Here is a 22,965-nt window from a genome sequence, read left to right as displayed (position 1 = left end):
AAGGAACAGTCAGGCCTGGGATGGCAAAGGAGCAGAAAGCAGCCTGACCTGTGGCTCTCCTATAGTGCTGAACCCGGTGAGTGTGCAGAAGGAGGGGAGGCTCTGGAAAAAGGTGGAGTGTGGTGCAGGGAGGGGGCTGGAAAAAGGTGAATGAAGTGTGTGTGTGTGTGCATGTCATAGGAATGGGGTGTGGAGGTCTGCATGAAAGTGCATGGAAAATAGGGGAAGGTAGTATTTTATGCCTGGAGGAAATGCCAGCCCTTTATAATAGGGAAATTCTGGGGGGGGGGGGGGGGGGGGGGGGAATGACAGTGTGCAGGATTTGCAGAACTTTCAAACGTTTTTGCACAGAATTCCCCCTGGAGTAGTATATATAGTGGTGATTATTAATAATAAAATACCTAATGCTTTCAATCACATTGACACTATACTGTGAGGTCATCAGACTTTCAATGGTCATCTACTTGATGATGCTATCAGATCTACCTTAATTCCTTTACTGTTTCTTTAGTTACCTGAGACACTGTCAAAAAGAGCTGCTTCATTTATAAAATGTAATCATAAAGTCAGTTTTCTAAATAAGCAAAATAATCCCCTTTTTGCTTCAGTATGTAAGTATTCCTTGTGCATATGTTGAAGCATAGTCTGTAATGACAGAGGACTGTAAAGGCCATCCGTCCTTCTGAGTTTGCTTCCGGGTTCATTGCCTTAGTCCTTTGAACACAGGCTTCCCTTTAATCAGAGACTTGCACTTAATCCTCCACTGCTGCAGATACAAGATAAGTACCTGTATATTCTCTGAGGACAAGTAGGCTCCATATTCTTACGTGTGGGTCGTCGTCCGCGACAGCCCAGGAGACCAGAACTTTTCTTCAGAAAAATCTAGAAGTCTTCAGAGTGCTCGCCCGCACGGATCCGGGCGCACTGCACATGCGCGAGCCACTTCCTGCCCACGATGCGAACCTGACTAACTAGTTTCTTTTTCTCTGCGCTACGAAGGGGTGGTGTTTTTTCACTGCTCCTCGTCTGTTTTGACCAGGAGATCGCTTTTCCGCGTGTATTGCGTCTTTTTACTTTATTTTTTTCATTTAGTTTCTTCAAAATAAAAAATGTTTTAAAAAAAGGTAGATTGTTCCCTTAAATTTTAGTTTTCTCATTTTTCAAGTTTCCTTTGTTTTTTCGTTGCGGCCGCTTTTAGGCCGCTCGGCCATGTCTTCTTGCCCCTCTTTTTGTGCCTTTTTAATTGGCACAATCGAGCCATTTGATTTCGCGGACGCTATTTTCCCGTCCATGTCATCGAGGACTCCTAGCAGCTTCAAGCGCTGTACTCGCTGCAACCGGACCATCTCATCTACCGACCCTCACGCGTGGTGTCTCCAGTGCCTCGGGGCCGACCATCTTCCAGCTGCTTGCAAGTTGTGTAAGTTGATGAAGAAGAGGACCCAGATGGCTCGAGAGGCTCAGCGCGAGAGACTTTTTTCGGATCTGTCCGGTTCTTCAACGTCGGCATTGACATTGGTACTAAGGTCGGCGGCATCAACGTCGAGGGAAGCAGCACCGAGAGTCCAGGTAATGGCTGCCGAGAGACCACTTAGAGCTGGCAGCAATGAGGCATCGAGTGGGTCTCCACCTGTCTCGAGGCCTACTGTTATGCAGCCCCCTGGGACTGACCTTCGTCGGATCCGGCCCCCAGGAGGCGTGAGGATTCCACGTCCTCATCGGTACCGAGGAGTGTCGATGACGGGGGTCAAGCGAAGGCTAAGAAGCATCGCCATCGATCTCCTCATGGTACTGGGAGCTCCAGGGAGCTGAGGGAGTTGGCGCCCGAGAAGCGTCGGCACCGGGAGGACCGCTCACCCTCCATTCAGGAGGTGCCGATGGGTCGGTCGTCCGGCAGCCTGGTACCGGCTCTCGAGCCCCCTCGGATTCTGGCACCGATTCATGCACCGGCCCCACAGCTTATTTCGATGGCAGCTTTCGATGAGCGTATCTGGGCCCTTGTTCCAGAGCTTCTGGAGGGATTCCTTCGTCAATCTGCTTCAGTACCGGGGGTGCTTGCGCCTCCCGTACCCACTGCTGAGACGGCATCTGGGCCATCACTTGTGTGGAGGTCCCCGCCCTCCGGAGCCAGTTACCACCCGGGTTTACTCCCCCTCAACATCGGTGGGGGAAGCTTCACAAGAAGTCCAGGCTGGCGTCGACGTCTCGGCATCCCCCACGAGGACGTCAGTGCTCGTCGAGACAGGCTCGGGTTCGGGCTGCTCTTAGAGAGCTTCTGTCTGATACTGAAGAGGAGCACTCATGGGGAGAAGAGGAAGACCCCAGGTATTTTTCGGAGGAAGATTCCCAGGGCCTTCCTTCTGATCCTACTCCGCCTATTGAAGTTAGACAATCTCCACCTGAGAGTCTTATTTTTTCATCTTTTGTGCGGGAAATGTCTAAGGACATTCCATTTTTTTTTTGTTACATTTGTACCCCCGCGCTATCCGTGCTGGATGATCTGCCTGTTGGGGGGGAGGTTGATATTTTTTCACCAAAGGTGGTCTCTTATAACCTCCGACAGGTGGGTTCTTCAAATAGTTCGGTTAGGATACTCTCTCAATCTGGAATCAAAACCTCCAAATTGCCCACCGGGAGCTCAATCCTTCAGCTCCCAGCACAAGCAGGTACTTGCAGAGGAACTCTTCTCCCTTATAAAGGCCAATGCGGTCGAACCCGTTCCACCAGGGGAAGAAGGGCTTGGATTCTATTCCAGGTACTTCCTTGTGCAAAGGAAACCAGGGGGGAATGCGTCCCATCCTAGACCTAAGGGCCCTGAACAAATTCCTAGTCCGAGAAAAGTTCAGGATGGTTTCCCTGGGCACCCTTCTTTCCATGATTCAAGAAAACGATTGGCTATGCTCTCTGGACTTAAAGGATGCCTACACGCACATCTCGGTGCTCCCAAATCACAGGCAGTACCTCCGATTTCGACTGGGAACTCAGCACTTTCAGTACTGTGTACTACCCTTTGGTCTAGCGTCTGCGCCCAGGGTTTTTACAGAATGCTTGGCAGTTGTCGCAGCATCGCTATGCAGACTGGGAGTGCATGTGTTCCCTTATCTCGACGATTGGCTGGTGAAGAACACCTCGGAGGTGGGGATTCTACGATCCATGCAGATTACTATTCAACTGCTCGAGCTGCTGGGGTTTGTCATCAATTATCCCACCTCATTCCGGTGCAGAAGTTGGAATTCATAGGAGCTCTGTTGAACACATGGACGTCTCGAGCTTATCTTTCCCAGACATGTGCAGACAATCTACTGGCCTTAGTGTCCTCAGCTCGAACGTCTCGGCAGATCACAGCTTGGCAGATGTTGAGGCTTCTGGGCCACATGGCCTCCACAGTTCATGTGACTCCCATGGCACGTCTACATATGAGATCAGCTCAATGGACCCTAGCTTCCCAGTGGTGTCAGGCTACAGGGGATCTAGAGGATGTCATCCATCTTTCCACCGATTTTTGCAATTACCTACAATGGTGGACCATTCGCTCCAATCTGACCTTGGGACGTCCATTACAAATTCCTTAGCCGCAAAAAGTGCTGACGACGGATGCATCCCTCCTGGGGTGGGGAGCTCATGTAGATGGGCTTCGCACTCAAGGAGTTTGGTCTTTTCAGGAAACACGTATACAGATCAACCTCCTGGAATTACGAGCGATCTGGAATGCTGTAAAGGCTTTCAGAGGCCGGCTGTCCAATCAAGTTATCCTAATTCAGACAATCAGGTTGCAATGTATTACACCAATAAGCAGGGGGGCACCAGATCTCGCCCTCTGTGTCAGGAAGCCGTCAGGATGTGGCTTTGGCACACCAGCACGGCATGCTTCTCCAAGCTACGTATCTGGCAGGCTTAAACAACAGTCTGGCCGACAGGTTGAGCAGGATAATGCAATCTTTCGAGTGGTCTCTGAACATGTACGTTGTCCGCAAGATCTTCCGAGCGTGGGGCACCCCCTCGGTGGATCTTTTTGCCACTCAGACCAATCAATCACAAGGTTCCTCAATTCATTCCAGGCTTCAGGCCCATGACAGACTCGCATCAGATGCTTTTCTCCTGCATTGGGGGACAGGCCTTCTGTATGCGTATCCGCCCATACCTTTAGTAGGGAAGACTCTGCTGAAACTCAGGAAAGACCGAAGAACCGTGTTTCTCATAGCACCTTTCTGGCCCCATCAGATCTGGTTCCCTCTTCTTCTGGACTTGTCCTCCAAAGAACCGTGGAGATTGGAGTGTTTCCCGACCCTCATTGCTCAGAACGAGGGGTCACTTCTACATCCCAACCTCCAGTCTCTGGCTCTCACGGCCTGGATGTTGAGAACTTAGAAGTTGCCTCTTTAGGCCTTTCAGAGGGTGTCTCCTGGGTCTTGCTTGCGTCCAGGGGCGAGCTTTTGACTGGCTCCATCAGAGCATAGCTGCTGTCAGTGTCTGTACCGGACGACCTTCCAGTCGGATGGAGGCAGAAATTTTTCTACGAAAGGTGGCTCCTTATAACCTCTGACCGTGGGTTCTTCAAATAGTCCATCTCGGAAATGCCCTGAATTGGCTTCAAAAACCTCCAGATTGTCCACCGAGAGCCCATTACTTCAGCTCTCAGCACAAGAAGGTACTTGCAGAGGAACTCTCCGCCCTTCTGAAGGCCCATGTGGTTGAACCTGTTCCACCAGGGGAAGAAGGTCGGGGATTCTATTCCAGGTACTTCCTCGTCCAAAAGAAGATAGGGAGGATGCGTCTCATCCTAGACTTAAGGGCCCAGAACAAATTCCTGGTCAAAGAAAAGTTCAGGATGGTTTCCCTGGGCACCCTTCTTCCCATGATTCAGAAACATGATTGGCTATGCTATCCAGCCTTAAAGGACGCATATACACACATCCCGATACTTCCAGCCCACCGTAAGTGTCTTAGGGTTCAGCTGGGAATGCACTGCTTCCAGTACCACGTGTTGCTTTTTGGCCTTGCATCAACAGTTACCAAATGCCTAGTAGTAGTCACAGCATCGCTATACAGGCTGGGTGCATGTGTTCCCTTTTCTTGATGATTGACTGGTGAAAGCACGTCAGAGGACAGTGCTCGGAAATACATGCAGAAAACTATTCAGGTGTTAGAGCTACTAGGATTCGTTATAAAGTACCCCAAGTCCGCCCTGTCCAGCGATTGGAGTTCATTGGAGCACTGCTCGATACGCAAAAGGTTCAAGCCTTCCTCCTAGAACCAAGAGCGGACTCTCTAGCCACCCTGGCTTCTCAGGTTCGAGCCTCTCAGCAGGTCACAGCTCAGCAGATGTTGAGGTTGCTGGGCCACATGGCTTCCACAGTTAATGAGGCCCATGACACGCCTTCACATGAGCCCAATGTATCCTAGCCTCCCAGTGGTGCCAAGCCACAGGAAATCTAGAAGATGTCATCCAAGTGTTCCCAGACCTTGTTCACTCTCTGTTCTGGTGGACCATTTGATCCAATGTGACTTTGGGAATTTGAACTCCCTTTCCAAATTCCTCAGTCTCAGAAGGTGCTGACAACGGATACATGTCTCCTAGGTTGGGGAGCTCAAGTGGATGGGCTTCATACTCAAGGAGCCTGGTCAGTCCAGGAAACAGGTCTTCAGATCAACCTTCTGGAACTCCGGGCGATCTGGAACACTCTAAAGGCTTTCAGAGATCTGCTGTCGCACCAAATTGTATTCATTCAAACAGACAACCAGGTTGTTTGTTACATTTGTATCCCACATTTTAACACCTATTTGCAGGCTCAATGTGGCTTACATAGTACCGTAAAGGCGTTCGCGAAGTCCGGTATAAACAGTTACACAGTGATGTGGTAGAATGAGGTTCATGTGGAACAGACATATTAGGGAATCGTATATATTTTATATGTTTTATATTTTAATTTGTTTTTAAGAAATACATATTAACTCACTATTGGTTCCTCAATTGACACATTTTATTTGTAAAGATTTTAACTGTATTATTGGTTTGATGCAGACCCCTGACACAGATGCTGTGCTCCGAAACACGGCCCGTGTCGGGTCATTTCTTGAAGACTGTTTCCTAAGTTGTGTGATTAAAAGAATTCTGTCCCTATTTTGAAGGCTGTTGGTGCTCTCTTTTGTTGTATGTACTGTAGTTTGTCAGGTCAATATTCAGCTGAATTTATCCCGATAACAACAACATAGCAGCATGTTACAAACTGTTAAAGATAACTTTTCTGGATCATGAATACGAAGCAGAAAAAAAAAACTGTTGCAAAACTAATTGAATTAATCCATGGAAAGTATTAAGTTTTTTTGACACTATAATCTCAAATCGGTAGTGGTCAGTTAGAAACCTCAGCATACAGAAACTGACAGATGCAATTATCTTCATAGCTCCAGTTTCCATCTTGCAATGTATTACACCAACAAGTGGGGGGGGGGGGGGGGGGGGGGGATATCTCACTCCCTCTGTGTCAAAAGCCCATCCAGATGTGGTGCTGGGCTCGCCAGCATGGCATTGTACGTCGATCCATTTATCTAGCAGGCAAAAACAGTCTAGCTGACATACTGAGCAGGGTAATGCAATTGCATACGTGGTCTCCGAGCATGGTTGTTGCCCACGAGATCTTGCAAGCGTGGGGCACTGCCTCGGTGAATCTCTTTGCCACTCACCTAAATCACAAAGTCCCTCAGTTCTGTTCCAGGCTTCAGGCCCATGACAAGCTAGCGTCTGATTCCTTCCTCCTTCGTTGGGGGATGAGTATTCTGTATGCATATCCTCCCATTCTTCTTGTAGGGAAGACTTTGCTGAAACTCAAGCAAGACCACGGGACCATGATCTTAATTGCACCTTACCACAGCAGATCTGGTTCCCTCTTCTTTTGGAGTTATTCTCTTAAGAACTGTGGAGATTGGAGTGTTTTCCGACCCTCATCGTACAGAACAAGGGATCTCTTTTGCATCCCAACCTTCAGTCTACTTCTCTCGTTTTGTCAGAGGGTGTCTCCCAAGTCTTGCTGGCTTCTAGGAAAGATTCCACCAAGCTTTGTTACTCTTTTTTAAATGGAGGTGGTTTGCCATCTGGTGTGAGGGCAAAGCCCTAGATCTGTTTCCTGCCCTACACAGACCCTGCTTGAATACCTTCTGCACCTTTCTGAATCTGGTTTTAAACCCAAATCCATAAGGGTTCACCTCAGTGCAATTAGTTCTTATCAAGGTTTAGAGGGTAAGCCTATCTCTGTACAGCCTCTAGCTGGTCACTTCGTGAGAGGTTTGCTTTTGTCAAAGCCCCCTGTCAAACTTCTGCCTGTGTCATGGGACCTCAGTGTCATTGTCGCCCAGCTGATAAAAGCTCCTTTTGAGCCTGTTACTTCCTGCCATCTGAAGTACTTGACCTGAAAGGTCATTTTCTTGGTGGCTGTTAATTAAGCTCATAGGGTCAATGAGCTTCAGGCCTTAGTAGTAGATACATCTTACTCATCAAAGCAGAGTAGTCCTCCGCATGCCCTCTATGTTCCTACCGAAGGTCATGTTGGAGTTCCATCTGAACTAGTCGATTGTCTTGCCAACATTCTTTCCCTAACCTCATTCCCATCCTGGCAAGAGCACGTTGCACACCTTGGACTAGAAGCAAGCATTGGCCTATTACATGGAGTGGACAAGACCCCATAGACAGTCCACCCTGCTTTTTGTTTCTTTTGATCCCAACAGGATGGAGGTTGCCATCAGAAAGCACACAATTTCTAATTGGCTGGCAGATTGCATTTCTTTCACTTTTGCTCAGGCTGGGCTGATGGGGGTCACGTCACAGCTCATGATCTCAGAGCCATGGCTGCGCTGGTAGCCCACTTGTGGTCAGCCTCCATTGAAGAAATTTCCAAGGCTGCGATGTGGTCTTCAGTCCACACATTCACATCTCATTACTGCTTCGAGTAGGATACCCGATGCGATAGTCGATCTGGGCAGACAGTGTTGCAGAACCTGTTTGGGGTCTAGAATCCAACTCCATCCCCTAGGCTTGTTTTATTCTGTTCCAGGCTGCACTTTCACTCAGTTTGTATATAGTTTCAGGTTAATCTGAGTTATGTCCTCTCCATTGTGAGGTCCAGTTGTCCAGTGTTTATTTGTAGTGAGCCTGGATGCTAGGGATTCCCCACTTGTGAGAATAAATAGGCCTGCTTGTCCTCGGAGAAGGCAAAGGTACTTACCTGAAGCAGGTGTTCTCCGAGGACAGCAGGTCTTATATTCTCATAAACCCGCCCACCTCCCCTTGTAGTTGTCTCCTATTTACATTTTTATTTTTGCTGTAGTATCTAACTGTGGGTGATGTGCCCTTGTGGCGGGCGGGAAGGCACTTGCTCATGCGTGGTGGAGCATGTCTCATGCTCCACAGAGCTCTGTTTTGAGCTTGTTATGCTCTGAACTGGGCAACACAGTGCCGCATTACCCACTTTTGAGAATATAAGGCCTGCTGTCCTCTGAGAAAGCGAAGGTACTTACCTATAGCAGGTGTTCTCAGAGGATAGCAGGCCTTATATTCTCACAAACCCGCCCACCTCCCCTTCGAGTTGTCTTCTATTTACATTTTTATTTTTGCTGTATTATCTAACTGCGGGACACGCGTCCTCACAGCTGGCAGGAAGCCACATGCGCATTGGAGCATGTCTCGCACACCACAAAGCTCTGTTTTGAGCTTGTTAGAAGCTCATGGGCAACGCAGCACCGCATTACCCACTTGTGAGAATATAAGGCCCGCTGTCCTTGGAGAACACCTTCTACAGGTAAGTACCTTCATTATCTCTTCTACATCCCAACCTCCAATTTCAGAGCATAGAATTTGAAACATTAGATTGCCAAAGGGCGTCTCTCACATCTTGCTGGCTTCCACACCACTAAGAGGTGTTACTCATTTAAGTGGAGAGGTTTGCTGTCTGGTATGAGGGCAAGGCCTTAGATCCCCTCTCCTTTGAGTCTGGTCTGAAAACCAAATCTATAAGGGTTTATGTAAGTGCAATTTGTGCTTATCACCGTGTAGAAGGTAAGCCCATCTCTGTACAGCCTCTAGTTACTTGCTTCATGAGAGGTTTATTCAGTGCATTTTGTCTAGCAAAAAAGGTGCCATTACTCAAATGCCAGGCCACCCTTCAGGGGTGGAGTGATCATTGAGGGACTCACCCCACAATAGCCAGGACCCCTGCAACCAGTCATAGAATCTATGACAAGGCAGAACTTGTATGTAGAACCTGAGCTCTTTCATTAAAATACGAGAACCATGGGTCAAGTTTAGCAGACAGTGGAAAAGGTGCCGGTACTCAGTACCCCCAAGTACCCCCTCAAAAAAAGCCCTGGGTTTATTACTAACAAAGCCCCCTGTTAAACTTCTAGCTGTATCATGCCAAAGGGAGGGGGAAGGCACCATGTAGATGGAGCTGCCAAAGGCTTTGAAGTTTCCAGAATGCTGGATAGTGTCCATGGTGGGCTCTGTTGGATGATGTTGCCTACATATTGTAATGTGTCCCTCTGTCCTTGGAGAACACTTACTACTGGTGAGTAACTTCACTTTCCTTGAGTAATCCTAAACCAGTCCAGGACCTATCTGGGATGATGGAGCCCTGGTAGTTCTGCCCCTTCCTGTTCATTATACACAATTTTGATGGGGGTCCACCTTTATATTGGTTCGAGTATTCTCCCCAGAAATGTTTGCTAGCTGGGTGGCATGAAAGAGGAGCCGGGTGAGGGCATTGGAGTGCTGCGTAGCATTATAAAATGTTCTGTTAAATTAGCATGATGTGCCTATTCAAAAGTTCCAGTGAGAACACTGGATTCCTTTAGTTTATTCTTAGCTTTGGGATTAGCATACTGGGCATATATCTGTTAAACCAATGTCACCGGAATCTTCCAAGTCTCTACCTCCATGTGTTGATATTGGGATATAATCCATCAGCTGCTAAGGGTAAATGTTTTCTTTCCATCAGTTTCTTTAGGCTTTTATAGTTGTATATGCCACAGATTTTTATATATCCTCCAGGGCCAGGTTTCCATGCCATCCTGAATGAGCATGTAGATAATATAGTAGATGACAGCAGATAAAGGTCCGTTTCACACTCATTATCAATTCATGGTTAAACCAACAATGAATTTGGTATAAAGTACTGGATCCTGATCTTTCTTTGCCATTTCTGGGATATAGACCATAGAAGTCCACCTGGCACTGTCCTTATGTTCCAACTACTGGAGTATAGATGGCATACAAAGCTTCCAAGGGAAGAGTACAGACATATTATAAATTGTGCTTTCTTTCTTCAGTGGGACGATGAGACAGACATGGTTAAACTGGAGAAGTGTGTGAGAACGGTTCAGATGGACGGCCTGATCTGGGGATTCTCTAAGCTGCTTCCTGTTGGCTACGGTATTAGGAAGCTCCAGATACAGTGTGTGGTGGAGGATGACAAGGTTGGAACTGACATGCTTGAGGAGGAGATCACCAAGTTTGATGAATATGTAAGTTAATTCTCGGGGCAGAAGTCAACTCATTATATTTATATTTTTTCTGTAGCTAGGAATTCCATTTCTAGTTCCATAAAGTATCTCTTGAATATTTTAAACATTTTGTCACTGATTTATATTTTGATTATAATGTGATATATATTCCTTTCTTAATCAGCAGACAAATCTTGATGGAGTTGTCTTTTATGGCCTTTCAATTTTAACTAAAACATTTACTCAATGCTATTTGTGATTTTCTATTAAGAAGAATAAGGTTGTATTTATTGACAACCACAATGATTGGCCATAGACATGGGTGATAGTATTACTGAATGCGGAATGCTTCTAGCTGAGTTAAAAGTTTAAAAGACTTTCTTGATCATAAAACAGGAGGTTAAGGAATCTCATGCAGCCATTCTTTCTATCCATTCAGTCATATTCTTCTAGCCGTAGTTGCTACTTTTCTGATTTTTATTATTATTTTTTAGCAAAAACAAAATGAAAAATAAGTTTCTGCTGTGTTTCACATGCATCTTCAGTTCTCTATCTCTGTTTTAGACATGTCACTTTCATAAGTTTCCTTTTCAGTAACAGGCAAGCATCATGGGTCCCTCACGCCATTAAAGCATAGAATGTATTATGCCATTGCAAAAAGGAAAGTGGATGATCAAAAATCCTGTTCTGCATAGTGCATTTTCCCCCACAGTACTAGCTTTATGTAAAAGAAAATGTCTTCCTTTAGAAAGAGAGCCACAGTGCTCTAGTTTCTCAAATAAATCCTGTGGGGAAGGTAGAAGGGACTTGTAGCATATGTTCCCCAAAAATGTCAACAACTGGTGCCAAAACTTTTGTATAGAAGTACAAGACCAGAGAGCATGAGACAAAGAATTGTCTTCTGCACCACATTAGCACAGAGAAGGAAAATCACACAACCAGCATAGTAAGCTTTTTTTATGAAAAATAGGCTCTGGTCACAGTTAGAAAGTGGCATTCTCTGTAAAAAGCACTATGTACCACTAGTGGGAGGAGTTTGTGTTTTGATAAGATAATTCAACCCCAAACCTGATGCCTAGCTCAGAATTCCATTTTGTCTACAATAGATTCATATTTCTTCTTTTGTGTTAGTGCAGCCAGAGATTTATATAAACAAGAAACAGATACTTGATACTGGCCAGCAGAAGTGTAAAAATAGTGAAGATGATCAAAAATTCCAGTAGCACAATTTTTGAGCAAATGAGAAACATAATGGGTCACTGGTAGGACACCCGGTGTTTGCAATATTAGATTAAAAGGTTTCAAAGTGCCCACCTCAGAAAGAAAATCTACAACATGTAGACTCTCCCCTATCTGAAAAAAAAAATAGAAGTGTCCATGCCCGGTGTAAAATCCTGATCCTTCAAGGACGAGCAGGCCTTCATATTCTCGGGTGATGTCATCCAGCGGAGCCTGGTGCGGAAGCTGACTCGTTACATATATAGATCTTTCTAGCAGCAATGCACCGCACGTGCGTGGGTGCCATCTCCTCAGTGTTTATTTTTCCGCGGAGCTAAGAGGAACTGTCTCCTCTTCGCAGCGCGATTTGTATTTTGTCAAAGTGCCTTCCTGTTCGGTTTCTTTCCATGATTTTTCTTATTTTTAGTTATTTTTACAAGTTGTTTCCTTTTAATTTCTTATTCCATTATGTCCGAAGGATCAGTCCAGACAAATGGGTTATGACCATCCGCCAGCAGAAAATAGTAATGTTATTCCTTATAGGTCCAGTGCATAGCAGCTCAGCCAGTATTATCTCCAGCAGGCAGGATAGCAGCTCCTGTGCAGTGTGGTGACTTCTGTGTGGCCTCCTGTCCTGCTTGCAGGTTCAGTAGAGTTTGGGGTGTAGACTATCCTGCACCTCAGGTGTAAACCTAGTGGTCTAGGTCCCTCCCTGCTCCCCCGTTGCCACTTTCTACCTGTTTTGGTCTTCCCTACTCTTTTTCTCCTGCCTCTATTTAAAAAAAAAAAAAAACAGCCACTGCTGATCTCTTTAGGAGCGCTTGTGCTGTGGGAAGATTTTGAGGCTTCAATGCCTTGGAGGTCACGAGATTGGCTGTTTTCCTGTGAGTATATTTTTTAGTCACTATGTCTAATCCTGTTAAGTCCTTGTGTGCACTGTGGGGGTAAGCTCTTGGCTACCGGTTCCTGCATTTTCTGTTCTTTACGTCTACAGACGTGCTGCTGCTGTTAATTTTGCCATCTTTACTATGTCTCTGGGAGTTCAGATGGGCTCAGCAGCAACTGTTTGGCGGGCTCAGTGGCTCCTCTGCTTCATGATGCCTCAGCAGTCATTTTATCAGCGGGGTTCCTCTAGGATGTTGGTTTTACAGGGGTAGAAGTCTCTGCCCCTACTGTTAAAACTGAATTTGTTTTATTTACACCCAGGCATTTTTATTAGCTCAAACTGCCTCTGCTTCCGTGTCATCAACAGCAGATGAATCCATTAACTGATGGGTTTTATCCGCCTACCAGCAGGTGGAGATAGAGAACACTGAAAGCACACAGTGATCCTGGACGCCCAGCCCCCTCTGCCTTCAGTATATCTCTATGTCCCAGCAGGTGTGGACGTTGGTTTCTCAGCTTCTGCCTGGGGTGGCTCCTGTGCTTTGCCAGTAGAGCGGGGGATGTTGTGGCTGGTGGTGCCCACTTTAAAGGCATACTCCGGGGAGGTTCCCGCTGACAGCGCTCTGTGCAGGGTAAGTTTTGGCGCAAAGGTGCCATTTTGTTTCTGTATTTTCGTCAGGGATGGCTGCTGAAGGGGTTAAGCGCTGCTCCCATTGTGGGAAACGCAGATCAGCAGCGGGGCTTTGCAGCACATGCTGCCTAGATGCTAATGCTGGCACGAGCATGGCGGGCAGTGATTCTTCCCGCTCGACGGATTTGGCAGCGGGTGCCATTTTGGATGCGCCACGTGATTCGATCCTCGCGGTTGCGGAGGAGTCTGAGGGCAGGGGGACGCCTCGTTTCGAGGTCTCTAGAGGAGCTCTTGCCTCTGCTTCCCCCCAATGTGGAGGCGGATGTACAGGGTAAGTTGTGCTGCTGATGCATAAGGCCTTTATGCTAAAAAGAGCACTGCCTAAGGCTCCTGGCAATTCTTTTTGGACTGGATTGCCTCCAGTTCTTGAAAGCCAAACGTCTGCTGGAGACTTTATTCCTTCCCCCGAGATTTTGGCTGATGCTAAGCGTAGACGAGTGAATACACCGTCTGAGGGTGATTCTTCACCCTTTTCTCCCCCGTGGTCTAGTTTCGGGGAGTCTGAGGGATCTGGCAGGCCCTCACGGACTGATGATTCAGACAAGGGTAGCTGCTTGCCACAGGAGTTGGATGACCCTAAAGCGGTTCGGATTTTCCATCGCGACAAGCTGCCAGCTCTCATTTCTGATGCCTTACAGGCCCTTTGTATTGAAGATCCTGTCGAGGGCACCGCCTCCTATATTAATCCTAGGATGACTAGTACTAAGAAGCCTTCTCGGGCTTTTCCCGTGCATGCCTCCATCCAAGAGCTTATTTCAGCTCAATGGTCTGACCCTGATGGTCCCTTGAAGGTGGCCAGGGCTATATGTCACCTTTACCCTCTGAGTGAAAGTCAGTTGGCCCTCTTTGGGATGCCTAAAGAGAATGTGTTGGTCACGGCTGTGACTAAAAAGACTACTCTCCCGGTGGAGGGAGGGGTCGCTTTGAAAGATATGCAGGACCGGCGGCTTGAATCCACGCTGAAGCAGTCCTTTGAAATCTCGGGTCTTGCCTTACAGGCGGCTGTTTGCAGTTCCTATGCAGCCCGGGCCTGCCTTTCCTGGTTACAGCAGGCGGTGGAGCAGCCCGCCAATGGAGTGGGTTCCCTCTCTGAGGTCGGCCCGCGTATGGAGTCTGCTCTGTCTTTTTTGGGCTGATGCCCTTCATGATCTGGTCAGAGCATCAGCTAAGCAGATGTCTGTGGCGGTTGCTGCCCGCCGCCTTCTTTGGCTTCGGCATTGGGTGGCTGACATGGTCTCTAAGCCAAGGGTGGTGAGGTTACCCTTGCGGGGCCTTCTATTATTTGGAGAGGAATTGGAGAAGATTGTTAAGGACCTATGGGGACTCTGTCCCAACAGTTGCCTGAGGATAGGCCGAGGCCTTCTTCCAAAAGTCCTTTTTTTCCCTCCTCTTCCAGGCCACGTTTTCGCAAAGCTCGCAGGTATCGCCCGGGGTGCTCTGCAGGGTTTTCTTAACGTACCCGTTTCCAGCAGAGGAACTCCTTTCATTCGGACAAACGCGCTATGGCGTCCGGGCAACGTCCAGGAGTTCAGGGGCGTCTTCCACAATGATGGGGCGCCAGTCCACTTGTCTGTTCCCGCAGTAGGGGGTCATCTCTCCCTCTTTCTTGAGGAGTGGACCAAGATTACTTCAGATCAGTGGGTCCTGGACCTGATCAGAGAAGGTTACCGATTAGAATTCACTGCCCTGGTGGGAGACGCTTTTTGGAGTCCCGATGCGACACTGCCGTCAAACAGGCGGCGGTAAAGGAAACCTTGCAGGTATTACTGAAGCTCGGAGCGGTGGTTCCGGTTCCTCCCGCTGAACGTGGCTGCGGTCGCTACTCCATCTATTTTGTGGTGCCTCGAAAAGGCGGGTCTTTCAGACCAATCCTTGACTTACGCAGAGTCAACGAGGCTTTAGGAGTGCAACACTTCTGCATGGAAACCCTGCGCTCCGTCATTGCAGTGGTACAGCCAGGAGAGTTTCTCACGTCTCTGGACCTCAAGGAAGCGTATCTGCACATTCCCATCTGGCCTCCGCATCAGCGGTTTCTGCGGTTTGCGGTGTTGAGCCAACATTTCCAGTTTCGCGCCTTGCCTTTCAGCCTGGCAACAGCTCCTCGGAGCTTTTCCAAGGTGATGATAGTGGTGGCTGCCTTTCTCAGGCGAGAGGATATCAGAGTTCACCCTTATCTAGATGACTGGCTCATCAGAGCGGATTCGGCAGACGAGAGCCAACTTGCCACAACCAGAGTTTTTACAGTTCTTCAGACTCTGGGTTGGGTAGTCAATATGCCCAAAAGTCACCTGACTCCCTCTCAGTCTCGAGTATTTGGGGGTCCAGTTCGACACGGGTTCATCTTTCTCCCCGACAACAAATGACTCAAGCTTCAGAATCAGGTCCGACTGCTCCTGCAGATGTCTCGCCCTCGAGCTTGGGACTTTGTTCAGCTCCTGGGATCAATGGCGGCCACCATAGAGGTGGTTCCCTGGGCGAGAGCTCACATGAGGCCGTTGCCCCTTGCTCTGCTCCAGCAAAGGTTTCCGATTTCCCAGGAATACCAATGCAGACTAAAGTGGCTTCCTTCGGCTCAGCGCAGTTTGAATTGGTGGCTTTCCGACAGCATGCTGCGACGGGATGCCGCTGGCTCTTCCTTCTTGGTGTCTTGTGATAATGGATTCCAGCCTATTGGGCTGGGGAGCTCATTGCCAGGGACGCTATGCTCAGGGTCTGTGGTGAACCGCGGAAGCGAGGTGGTCCATCAATCGCTTGGAACTGAGAGCGATATTTCAGGCACTTCTGGCCTTCCACAAGACTCTGAAGGGTCTTCCTGTGCGAGTTCATTCAGACAACACGACAGCAGTGGCCTACATCAATCATCAGGGCGGCACTCAGTGCAGGGCCCTTGCCGCGGAGAAGTCCCAGATTTTCGAATGGGCCAAGCGCCACTTAGAGCTGCTGTCCGTGGCTCACATAGCCGGTCAGAGCAACGTACAAGCCAATTTCCTCAGCAGACATCAAATCGACCCGACGGAATGGGAACTGGCAGAAGAAGTTTTTCTTCAGATTTGTGCCAAATGGGGGACTCCAGGTTTGGACCTCATGGCGTCAAGCGCAAACACCAAAGTCCCTCGCTTTTTCAGCAGAAGGAGAGATCCTTGCTCGGCAGGGTTGGATGCCCTGGCTCAACCTTGGCCCTCGGGCCTCCTGTATGTGTTCCCTCCTTGGCCCTTGATAGGGTGAGTGCTACTTCGGATTCGCCTGCACTGAGGATTGGTGATCCTCATCGCCCCGGATTGGCCAAGGCGCCCATGGTACGCGGATCTCCAGCGGATGCTGGTGGAGGCTCCTCTTCCTTTGCCTCTGGTTCCAAACTTGTTAGTTTAGGGTCCGGTGACTATGGAAGATTCCTGCCGCTTTGGTCTTACGGCCTGGCTCTTGAGAGGGCGCAATTGAGGGACAAGGGCTATTCTAACAAGGTCATTGCCACATTCTTGCAGGCTCGCACGCAGTCTACCTCTGCGACTTATGCTCGGATCTGGCACAATTTTGAGGCGTGGTGTACTCCAAAGTCTGTCACACCAACTCTGGCTACAGTCTCGCTTTTGCTGGACTTTTTGCAGGACGGTCTACAAAAGGGCCTGGCTTACAATTCCCTTCGAGTTCAAGTGGCAGCGTTGGCTTGCTTCCGGGGGGAAGTCTCCGGCTTGTCCCTTGCTGCTCATTTATTTATTTATTTATTGTTTGCATTTGTATCCCACATTTTCCCACCTCTTTGCGGGCTCAGTGTGGCTTACAGTAAGATAAGAATAATGAAAATACATTTGTTACAACTTGGTTATGGGTTATATTGTACAAGTTATGCGAGATAATCAAATTATCATTAGGAATATCACAATGGGACATCAACATTGAGACATTGGGAGGAGACAATGGGAAGCTTAAGGGCAGTGTTAAGACACAAAGGCACATGGTGTACATATTTCTGTGAGTAAATGTATGAGTAATGTGGAATTATGGGGGATATTGTCCGATTTCTCAGAGGAGCGCTTCGTCTCCATCCTCCCTTGCAGTCGCCCTGTCCGGCTTGGAACCTGGGGCTCCTGTTGAAGGTGCTCCAGCGATCTCCTTTTGAGCCTCTTAAACGGGCTTCTGAGAAGGATGTGACTCAAGACAGTCTTTTTAGTGGCTATGACATCGGCAAGAAGAGTGTCTGAGCTTCAGGCTCTTTCCTGTCGGGATCCTTTTCTACAGTTCTCCTAATCCGGGGTAACTGTTCGTATGGTGCCTTCGTTCCTGCCTAAGGTGGTTTCAGCTTTTCTCCTGAACCAGCCCATTTTTTTCTTCCTTTTGTAAGGAGGAATTTCCGGACTCCTTTGGGCAATTGCGCCTTTTGGATGTCCGCAGGGCTCTGTGGCAGTATCTTCAGATGTCAAATGAGTTTAGGAATTCCAATCATTTATTTGTTCTGTTGGCAGGTCCCCGACGGGAGTTTCCGGCGTCTAAGGCCACTATAGCCCGATGGCTTAAGGAACTCATTTTTTCTGCTTATCTGCTTTCAGGGCGGTCGCTGCCTGAAGCATTTAAAGCGCACTCCACGAGGGCAATGTCCTCTTCGTGGGCTGAAACGGGTGTTTTTTTTCTCTTCAAGAGAGCTGTCGTGCGGCTACCTGGGCTTCTCGGCTCTCTTTTGTTCGGCATTACAGGCTGGATGTTGCAGCGCGGCAGGATGCGCACTTTAGTGCGCAAGTGCTTGTTCGCAGAGTTGCCTGTTCCCACCCTACTTAGGGAGTGCTTTGGTACATCCCATCAGTTAATGGATTCATCTGCTGTTGATGACAAGGAAGGGAAAATTAGGTTCTTACCTTGGTAATTTTCTTTCCTTTAGTCACAGCAGATGAATCCATGATCCCTCCCTGTCTGACTTTAGTTTTTGTACAGATGTTGCATACAGACATTGTGTCTCATCAGGAGTACTTGAAGACAAGCTCTCAGAGTTACTACATGCTGTTTTATTCCAGGAGGTTGATAACGTCCCTTCTTTGTTTGGTTATTGCTCCGGTTCAGGGGCGTTTGTTCACTGTGAGGAAAGTTTGTTATTTTGTCTTTCTTATTCACTCTGCTTTGGAAATTTCATATACTGAAGGCAGAGGGGGCTGGGCATCCAGGATCACCATGTGCTTTCAGTGTTCTCTATCTCCACCTGCTGGTAGGTGGATACAACCCATCAGTTAATGGATTCATCTGCTGTGACTAAAGGAAAGAAAATTACCAAGGTAAGAACCTAATTTTCCCTTCTCCCTCTCCAGTTATTTCTGAGTAGCTTCCTAAGAAAAGAAAACGTTCTGTTTTGCAGGATTTGGAGAATGTTCGCTACTTGGTAGTCAGAGGAGGTTTTATCTGAGGATTCTGACTGTTCTGGTTCTGCTGATGTGCCTGACTTGGAAATTCAGGGGCAGACGAAGGTGGTGATCCTACTGTAGCTAGGTTATTTTTGAGGGCAGAGTTGCTTCTGTTAATCACAAAATCTATGGAGGCTTTAAACATTTGTTCTCCTGCTTCTCAATCCTCTACTCCTGCTCCCTGTATTATATCAGGTACTAAGAGGTGTCCTGTTTCCATATTCATGAGGCTATATAGGAACTTATTACAGCTCAGTGGGATATGCCTGATTCTAACCTCCGGGTGGCATGGGCTATGTCCCAAGTTATATCCTCTTCTACTGTCTTATTTAGAGAGCAGTTTGCTCTGCCTAGGGTGGATACCCTTATCACAGTGGTGACTAAACGTACCACTATCCCTGTTGAAGGTAACACATCATTAAAGGATATGCATGACCGCAAGCTTAAGGCTTCCTTGAAGCTTGCCTTTCAAATGGCTGCTTTAAAAGACAGCAATTTCTTCTTCTTCTTTTGTGGCCAGGGCTTCTTTATCATGAATTCAACACTTGTCCACATTGGACTCGCCTCCAGACTTTTTTCCTTCCCTTGAAGCGGGGTTCTTCTATTTGTCAGATGCTCTTTATGATATTCTTTGAGCATCAGCTAAAGGTATGGTTTTGGCTGTTGAGGTACTAGCTATAGTTGAGACATTGGGCTGCTGATGTGGCATCAAAATCTTGTCTGGTGAAGTTACCTTTTCAGAGGAAACTACACTTTGGTGCAGATTTGGAAAACACTGTTAAAGACCTTGGAGATTCCAAGGTCTGGCTGCTAACTGAGGACAAGTCTAAGCCTCATCTCCGGGCGTCTAGGTCTTGCTAGCAAAAAGCAAGGAGGTATGGAACAGGCTTGTACTTTCTTTCAAATATCTCCCTTTCCTCAGACTTGGTCTTTCTTTCGAGAGGGCAAGAAGCCCTTCTACACTAACTCTAGAATCTCTCCCTCTTCACAGCCCTCACAGTGACGGTGTTCACTCTTTGTACATAGGCATAAGTGAGTGTCTTTGCCACTTTTACAAGGAGTGGACCACCAACACTACAGACCAATGGGTCCTAGACATCATTCTGCTTAGCTTCAAGCTAGAATTTTCCAAGCCACTCGCAGATCTTTTCTTACTTCACCTTGCAGCAGCTCTGCCAAGAGTCAAGCAATGCTAACTACCTTGATATCTTTAATGCACCTGCCTCTGGCAGAGTTTGGCACAGATTTATATTCCATCTATTTTGCGTCCCAAAGAAAGAAGACTCTTTTTGCCCGGTTCTGGATCTCTGAGGGGTGAACCAGTCTATCAGGGTGCTACACTTCTGCATGGAGACTCTTCGATCTGGCTCTAAAGTGTTCTGCCTTGTGTGAAATTCCATATGCGGCACCTACAGTCTTTCCTGTTGAGCCAGTGGTTTCCAGTCTTGGATAATTACGACCAGTTGGTGCCATGGATGCCTCAAACCAGACAGTCTGACACGGTGGCTTCTTCCTGCATGCACTCAGGTGGGGTTACCCTTACAAACTCCTAGTTGGTGTGTTCTCACCTCCAATGCCAGCCTCTTCGGATGAGGAGCTCATTATTTCCACCACTCTGCTCAGAGGCACTGGTCAAAAGTGAAGGATTCCTGGTTCATCTACAGGTTGGGTCTTCAAGCTGTCCAGAAAGCTCTACTTGCCTTTGAATCTCTTCTTTGCGGGAGGCCAGTGCGAGTGCTCTTGGACAGTGTGACAGCGGTGTCTTACACCAACAGACAGCGGGGAACAGAGTGTGTCCCAATCCTAGGAGGCTCGTCTTTTTTTTTTTCAGTGGGTGAAATTGAACATTCCAATAATTTCAGCATCCCACATTGTGGGTTCACTGAACTCACAAGCAAATTTTCTCATCGGGGTGTATCTGGACCCAGGAGAATAGCAATTGTCAAAGACTGAATTTTGCCTCATTTCCACACAGTGGGGCCTTGTGGTTCTGGACCTCATGGCATCCAGACTCAATGTGCAGGTCTACAGTTTCTTACAGCAGCTTCATGGAGAAGGACTCCCTGGGAATGGATGCAGTGGTACAGCCTTAACCATCAAACGGCCTCCTTTATGTGTTTCCTCCATGGCCTGTTGTGGGATGGATGTTGCACAGGATTGCTTGACATCCCGGGAAGGTCATTCTCTTAGCTCCAAACTGGCCCAGATACCCTTGGTATGCGTTCTCATCCGTATTCAGATTGCTCCTCTGTTGACTCTTCTTCCACAGACTGTCTTGTTGCACCAAGGTACAATACTTATGGAGGATCACTTCTGCTTTGGTCTTATGGCCTGGCTGTTGAGAGGGCACGATTAAGGAAGAAAGGTTACGTGGATAATTTTGTTATTACTACATTGCTGCAAGCACAAAAGCAATCCACTTCTTTTTTTTTTTTTGTCGGTATATTTTTATTAAAAGAAAACAATTGTATATAATATCCTTGGAACCAAGCTGAAATACAGAGAAATGACACCAACCACCCCTCACCCCCCCCCCCCCCCCCCCCAATCCACTTCTTAGGCTAGAGTATAGAGAACGTTTGACTTATGGTCTACAGAGTGGTTTTTCTCCATTTCATGCTTCCTTGTCTCAAATTTTATCCTTCTTTCAGGTGGGATTCAAAAAAGGCTTTGCTCTCAACTTGCTTAAGGTTCAGGTGGCAGCAATGGCATGCTATAGATGCAAAATACAAAATGTCTCGTTGGCTGCTCACCCTGATATAGTGCGGTTCCTTAAAGGAGTCAGTCATCTGCATCCTCCCCTCTGCAATATTTGTCCTCTTTGGAGTCTTCAAGTGGTTCTTAAGTCTCTTCAGTCAGCCCCCTTTGTGCCCCTTCGTTCAGCAACTATCAAACATCTGACTTTAAAAGCAATATTTCTAGTTACCATTTGTCAGCACGGAGAGTTTCAGAGCTTCAAGCTCTCTTTCAGGGATCCTTTTCTCCGTTTTTCTGTCTCGGGGGGGGGGGGGGGGGGGGGTGATACAGACAGTTCTATCCTTTTTACCGAAGATTGTATCTCCTTTTCATGTCAACCAGACTGTTTCTTTTTTTTTTTAAAGGGAAGTCTGCAGAATATGCTTCCCTGAGGCTGTTGGATGTTCAGCATGTCCTTTATTCGCTTTCTTTCTGCTACCAACGATTTCAGGCTTTTTGATCATTGTTTTGTCTTCTTTGCAGGATCCCAGAAGGGTCTGCTGGCCTCCAAAGGAACAACACACACTTTTTTTACAGCATGAAAATATTACTTATATTATAAATTGTCATCTTCAGAAACCTCAGTGGTAACTCAATTCACACATGGGATATCAATCTTGTGACTTACCTTAATCCTCTTGGGTTTCACTTTTGTACTGTATTTTATATAATTTCATTCTGTAAAAAAAAGTTTGCACATCCAATATAGTAAATAATTTCCTTTGGTGAAAATGGCTTTTTAAGTTTTATATTGGGATATTGCATGCACTGTTATATATACCCCTGCTTATTTGTAACATGACAAATTTTGTTGGGGAGTAAGGCAAGCCCGATGATAGAATAACTGTATATATATAACATGATTTTGTAGATCTAAAAGCATTAAGGTAAATGTTAAACAAATTAAATGTACAATATGCTACAAAAAAAAATCATAGCCCAGTATTTGAAGACATGGTGTTATGTGGCATTAAACCTGTTAGTGTATCCCTATATCACACTTTTTTCACAAGCTACTTTTATGTTCTCAATTTCAGGTGCAGAGCGTTGATATTGCTGCTTTCAACAAGTTTTAAAAGGAAATGTAAAGTCTGAGAAAAATAAAATTCATTTGTGCATTATTTGAAGGCTGCATTGTGTGTTAATCTCTAAACTTCTACCTGTTACTCTTGCTTTTATTTGCTATCACCTCCCTCCAACTCATTCTCTTAGGTAGAAAAAGCTGGGGCTATCAACCTGTCAGCAAACCTTTTTCCTATCCTTTAGTAAAAGATGGTATGCTGTAAACTTCTCTGGCCTTACGGAAGATGCCTTCACTCTTATGTGGTCATTATTTACTCACTTTGGCTGACCCACCTAATGCCACTAATGAACTTTCCCAGCCCTTTATGGGAGAAAATCCTTTTCTAACTGTATACCACAAAGTTTCTTTAACATATGTATGAAACTCCCTATAAAGAGAGACATTAATAAGACATGGTTTATGTATTGAAGACAGCAGACTGATCTCTGTGCGTTGCTAGTGGGAAGAGTGCAGCTGTATACAAATTATTGAACTTA

General features: G+C 46.9%; 1 protein-coding gene across 1 annotated transcript in view; it reads left to right on the top strand.

Moving 5' to 3' along the window:
* Positions 1-22,532, top strand: part of EEF1D (eukaryotic translation elongation factor 1 delta) — a 185,472-nt gene extending 162,940 nt beyond the window's left edge. The window contains exons 7-8 of the mRNA XM_030219907.1: positions 10,318-10,512; positions 22,443-22,532. Coding sequence (XP_030075767.1) covers positions 10,318-10,512; positions 22,443-22,481 — 234 coding nt within the window. The 3' untranslated portion in view covers positions 22,482-22,532. The remainder of the gene's footprint in view (positions 1-10,317; positions 10,513-22,442) is intronic.
* The last annotated feature ends 433 nt before the right edge of the window (positions 22,533-22,965 follow it).

This window comes from Microcaecilia unicolor, chromosome 1 (assembly GCF_901765095.1).
Source record: "Microcaecilia unicolor chromosome 1, aMicUni1.1, whole genome shotgun sequence".
NCBI classification, from domain to species: Eukaryota; Metazoa; Chordata; class Amphibia; order Gymnophiona; family Siphonopidae; genus Microcaecilia; species Microcaecilia unicolor.
Note: the sequence above shows the minus strand (reverse complement) of the source record. Positions and strands in the feature narration are given on the sequence as shown.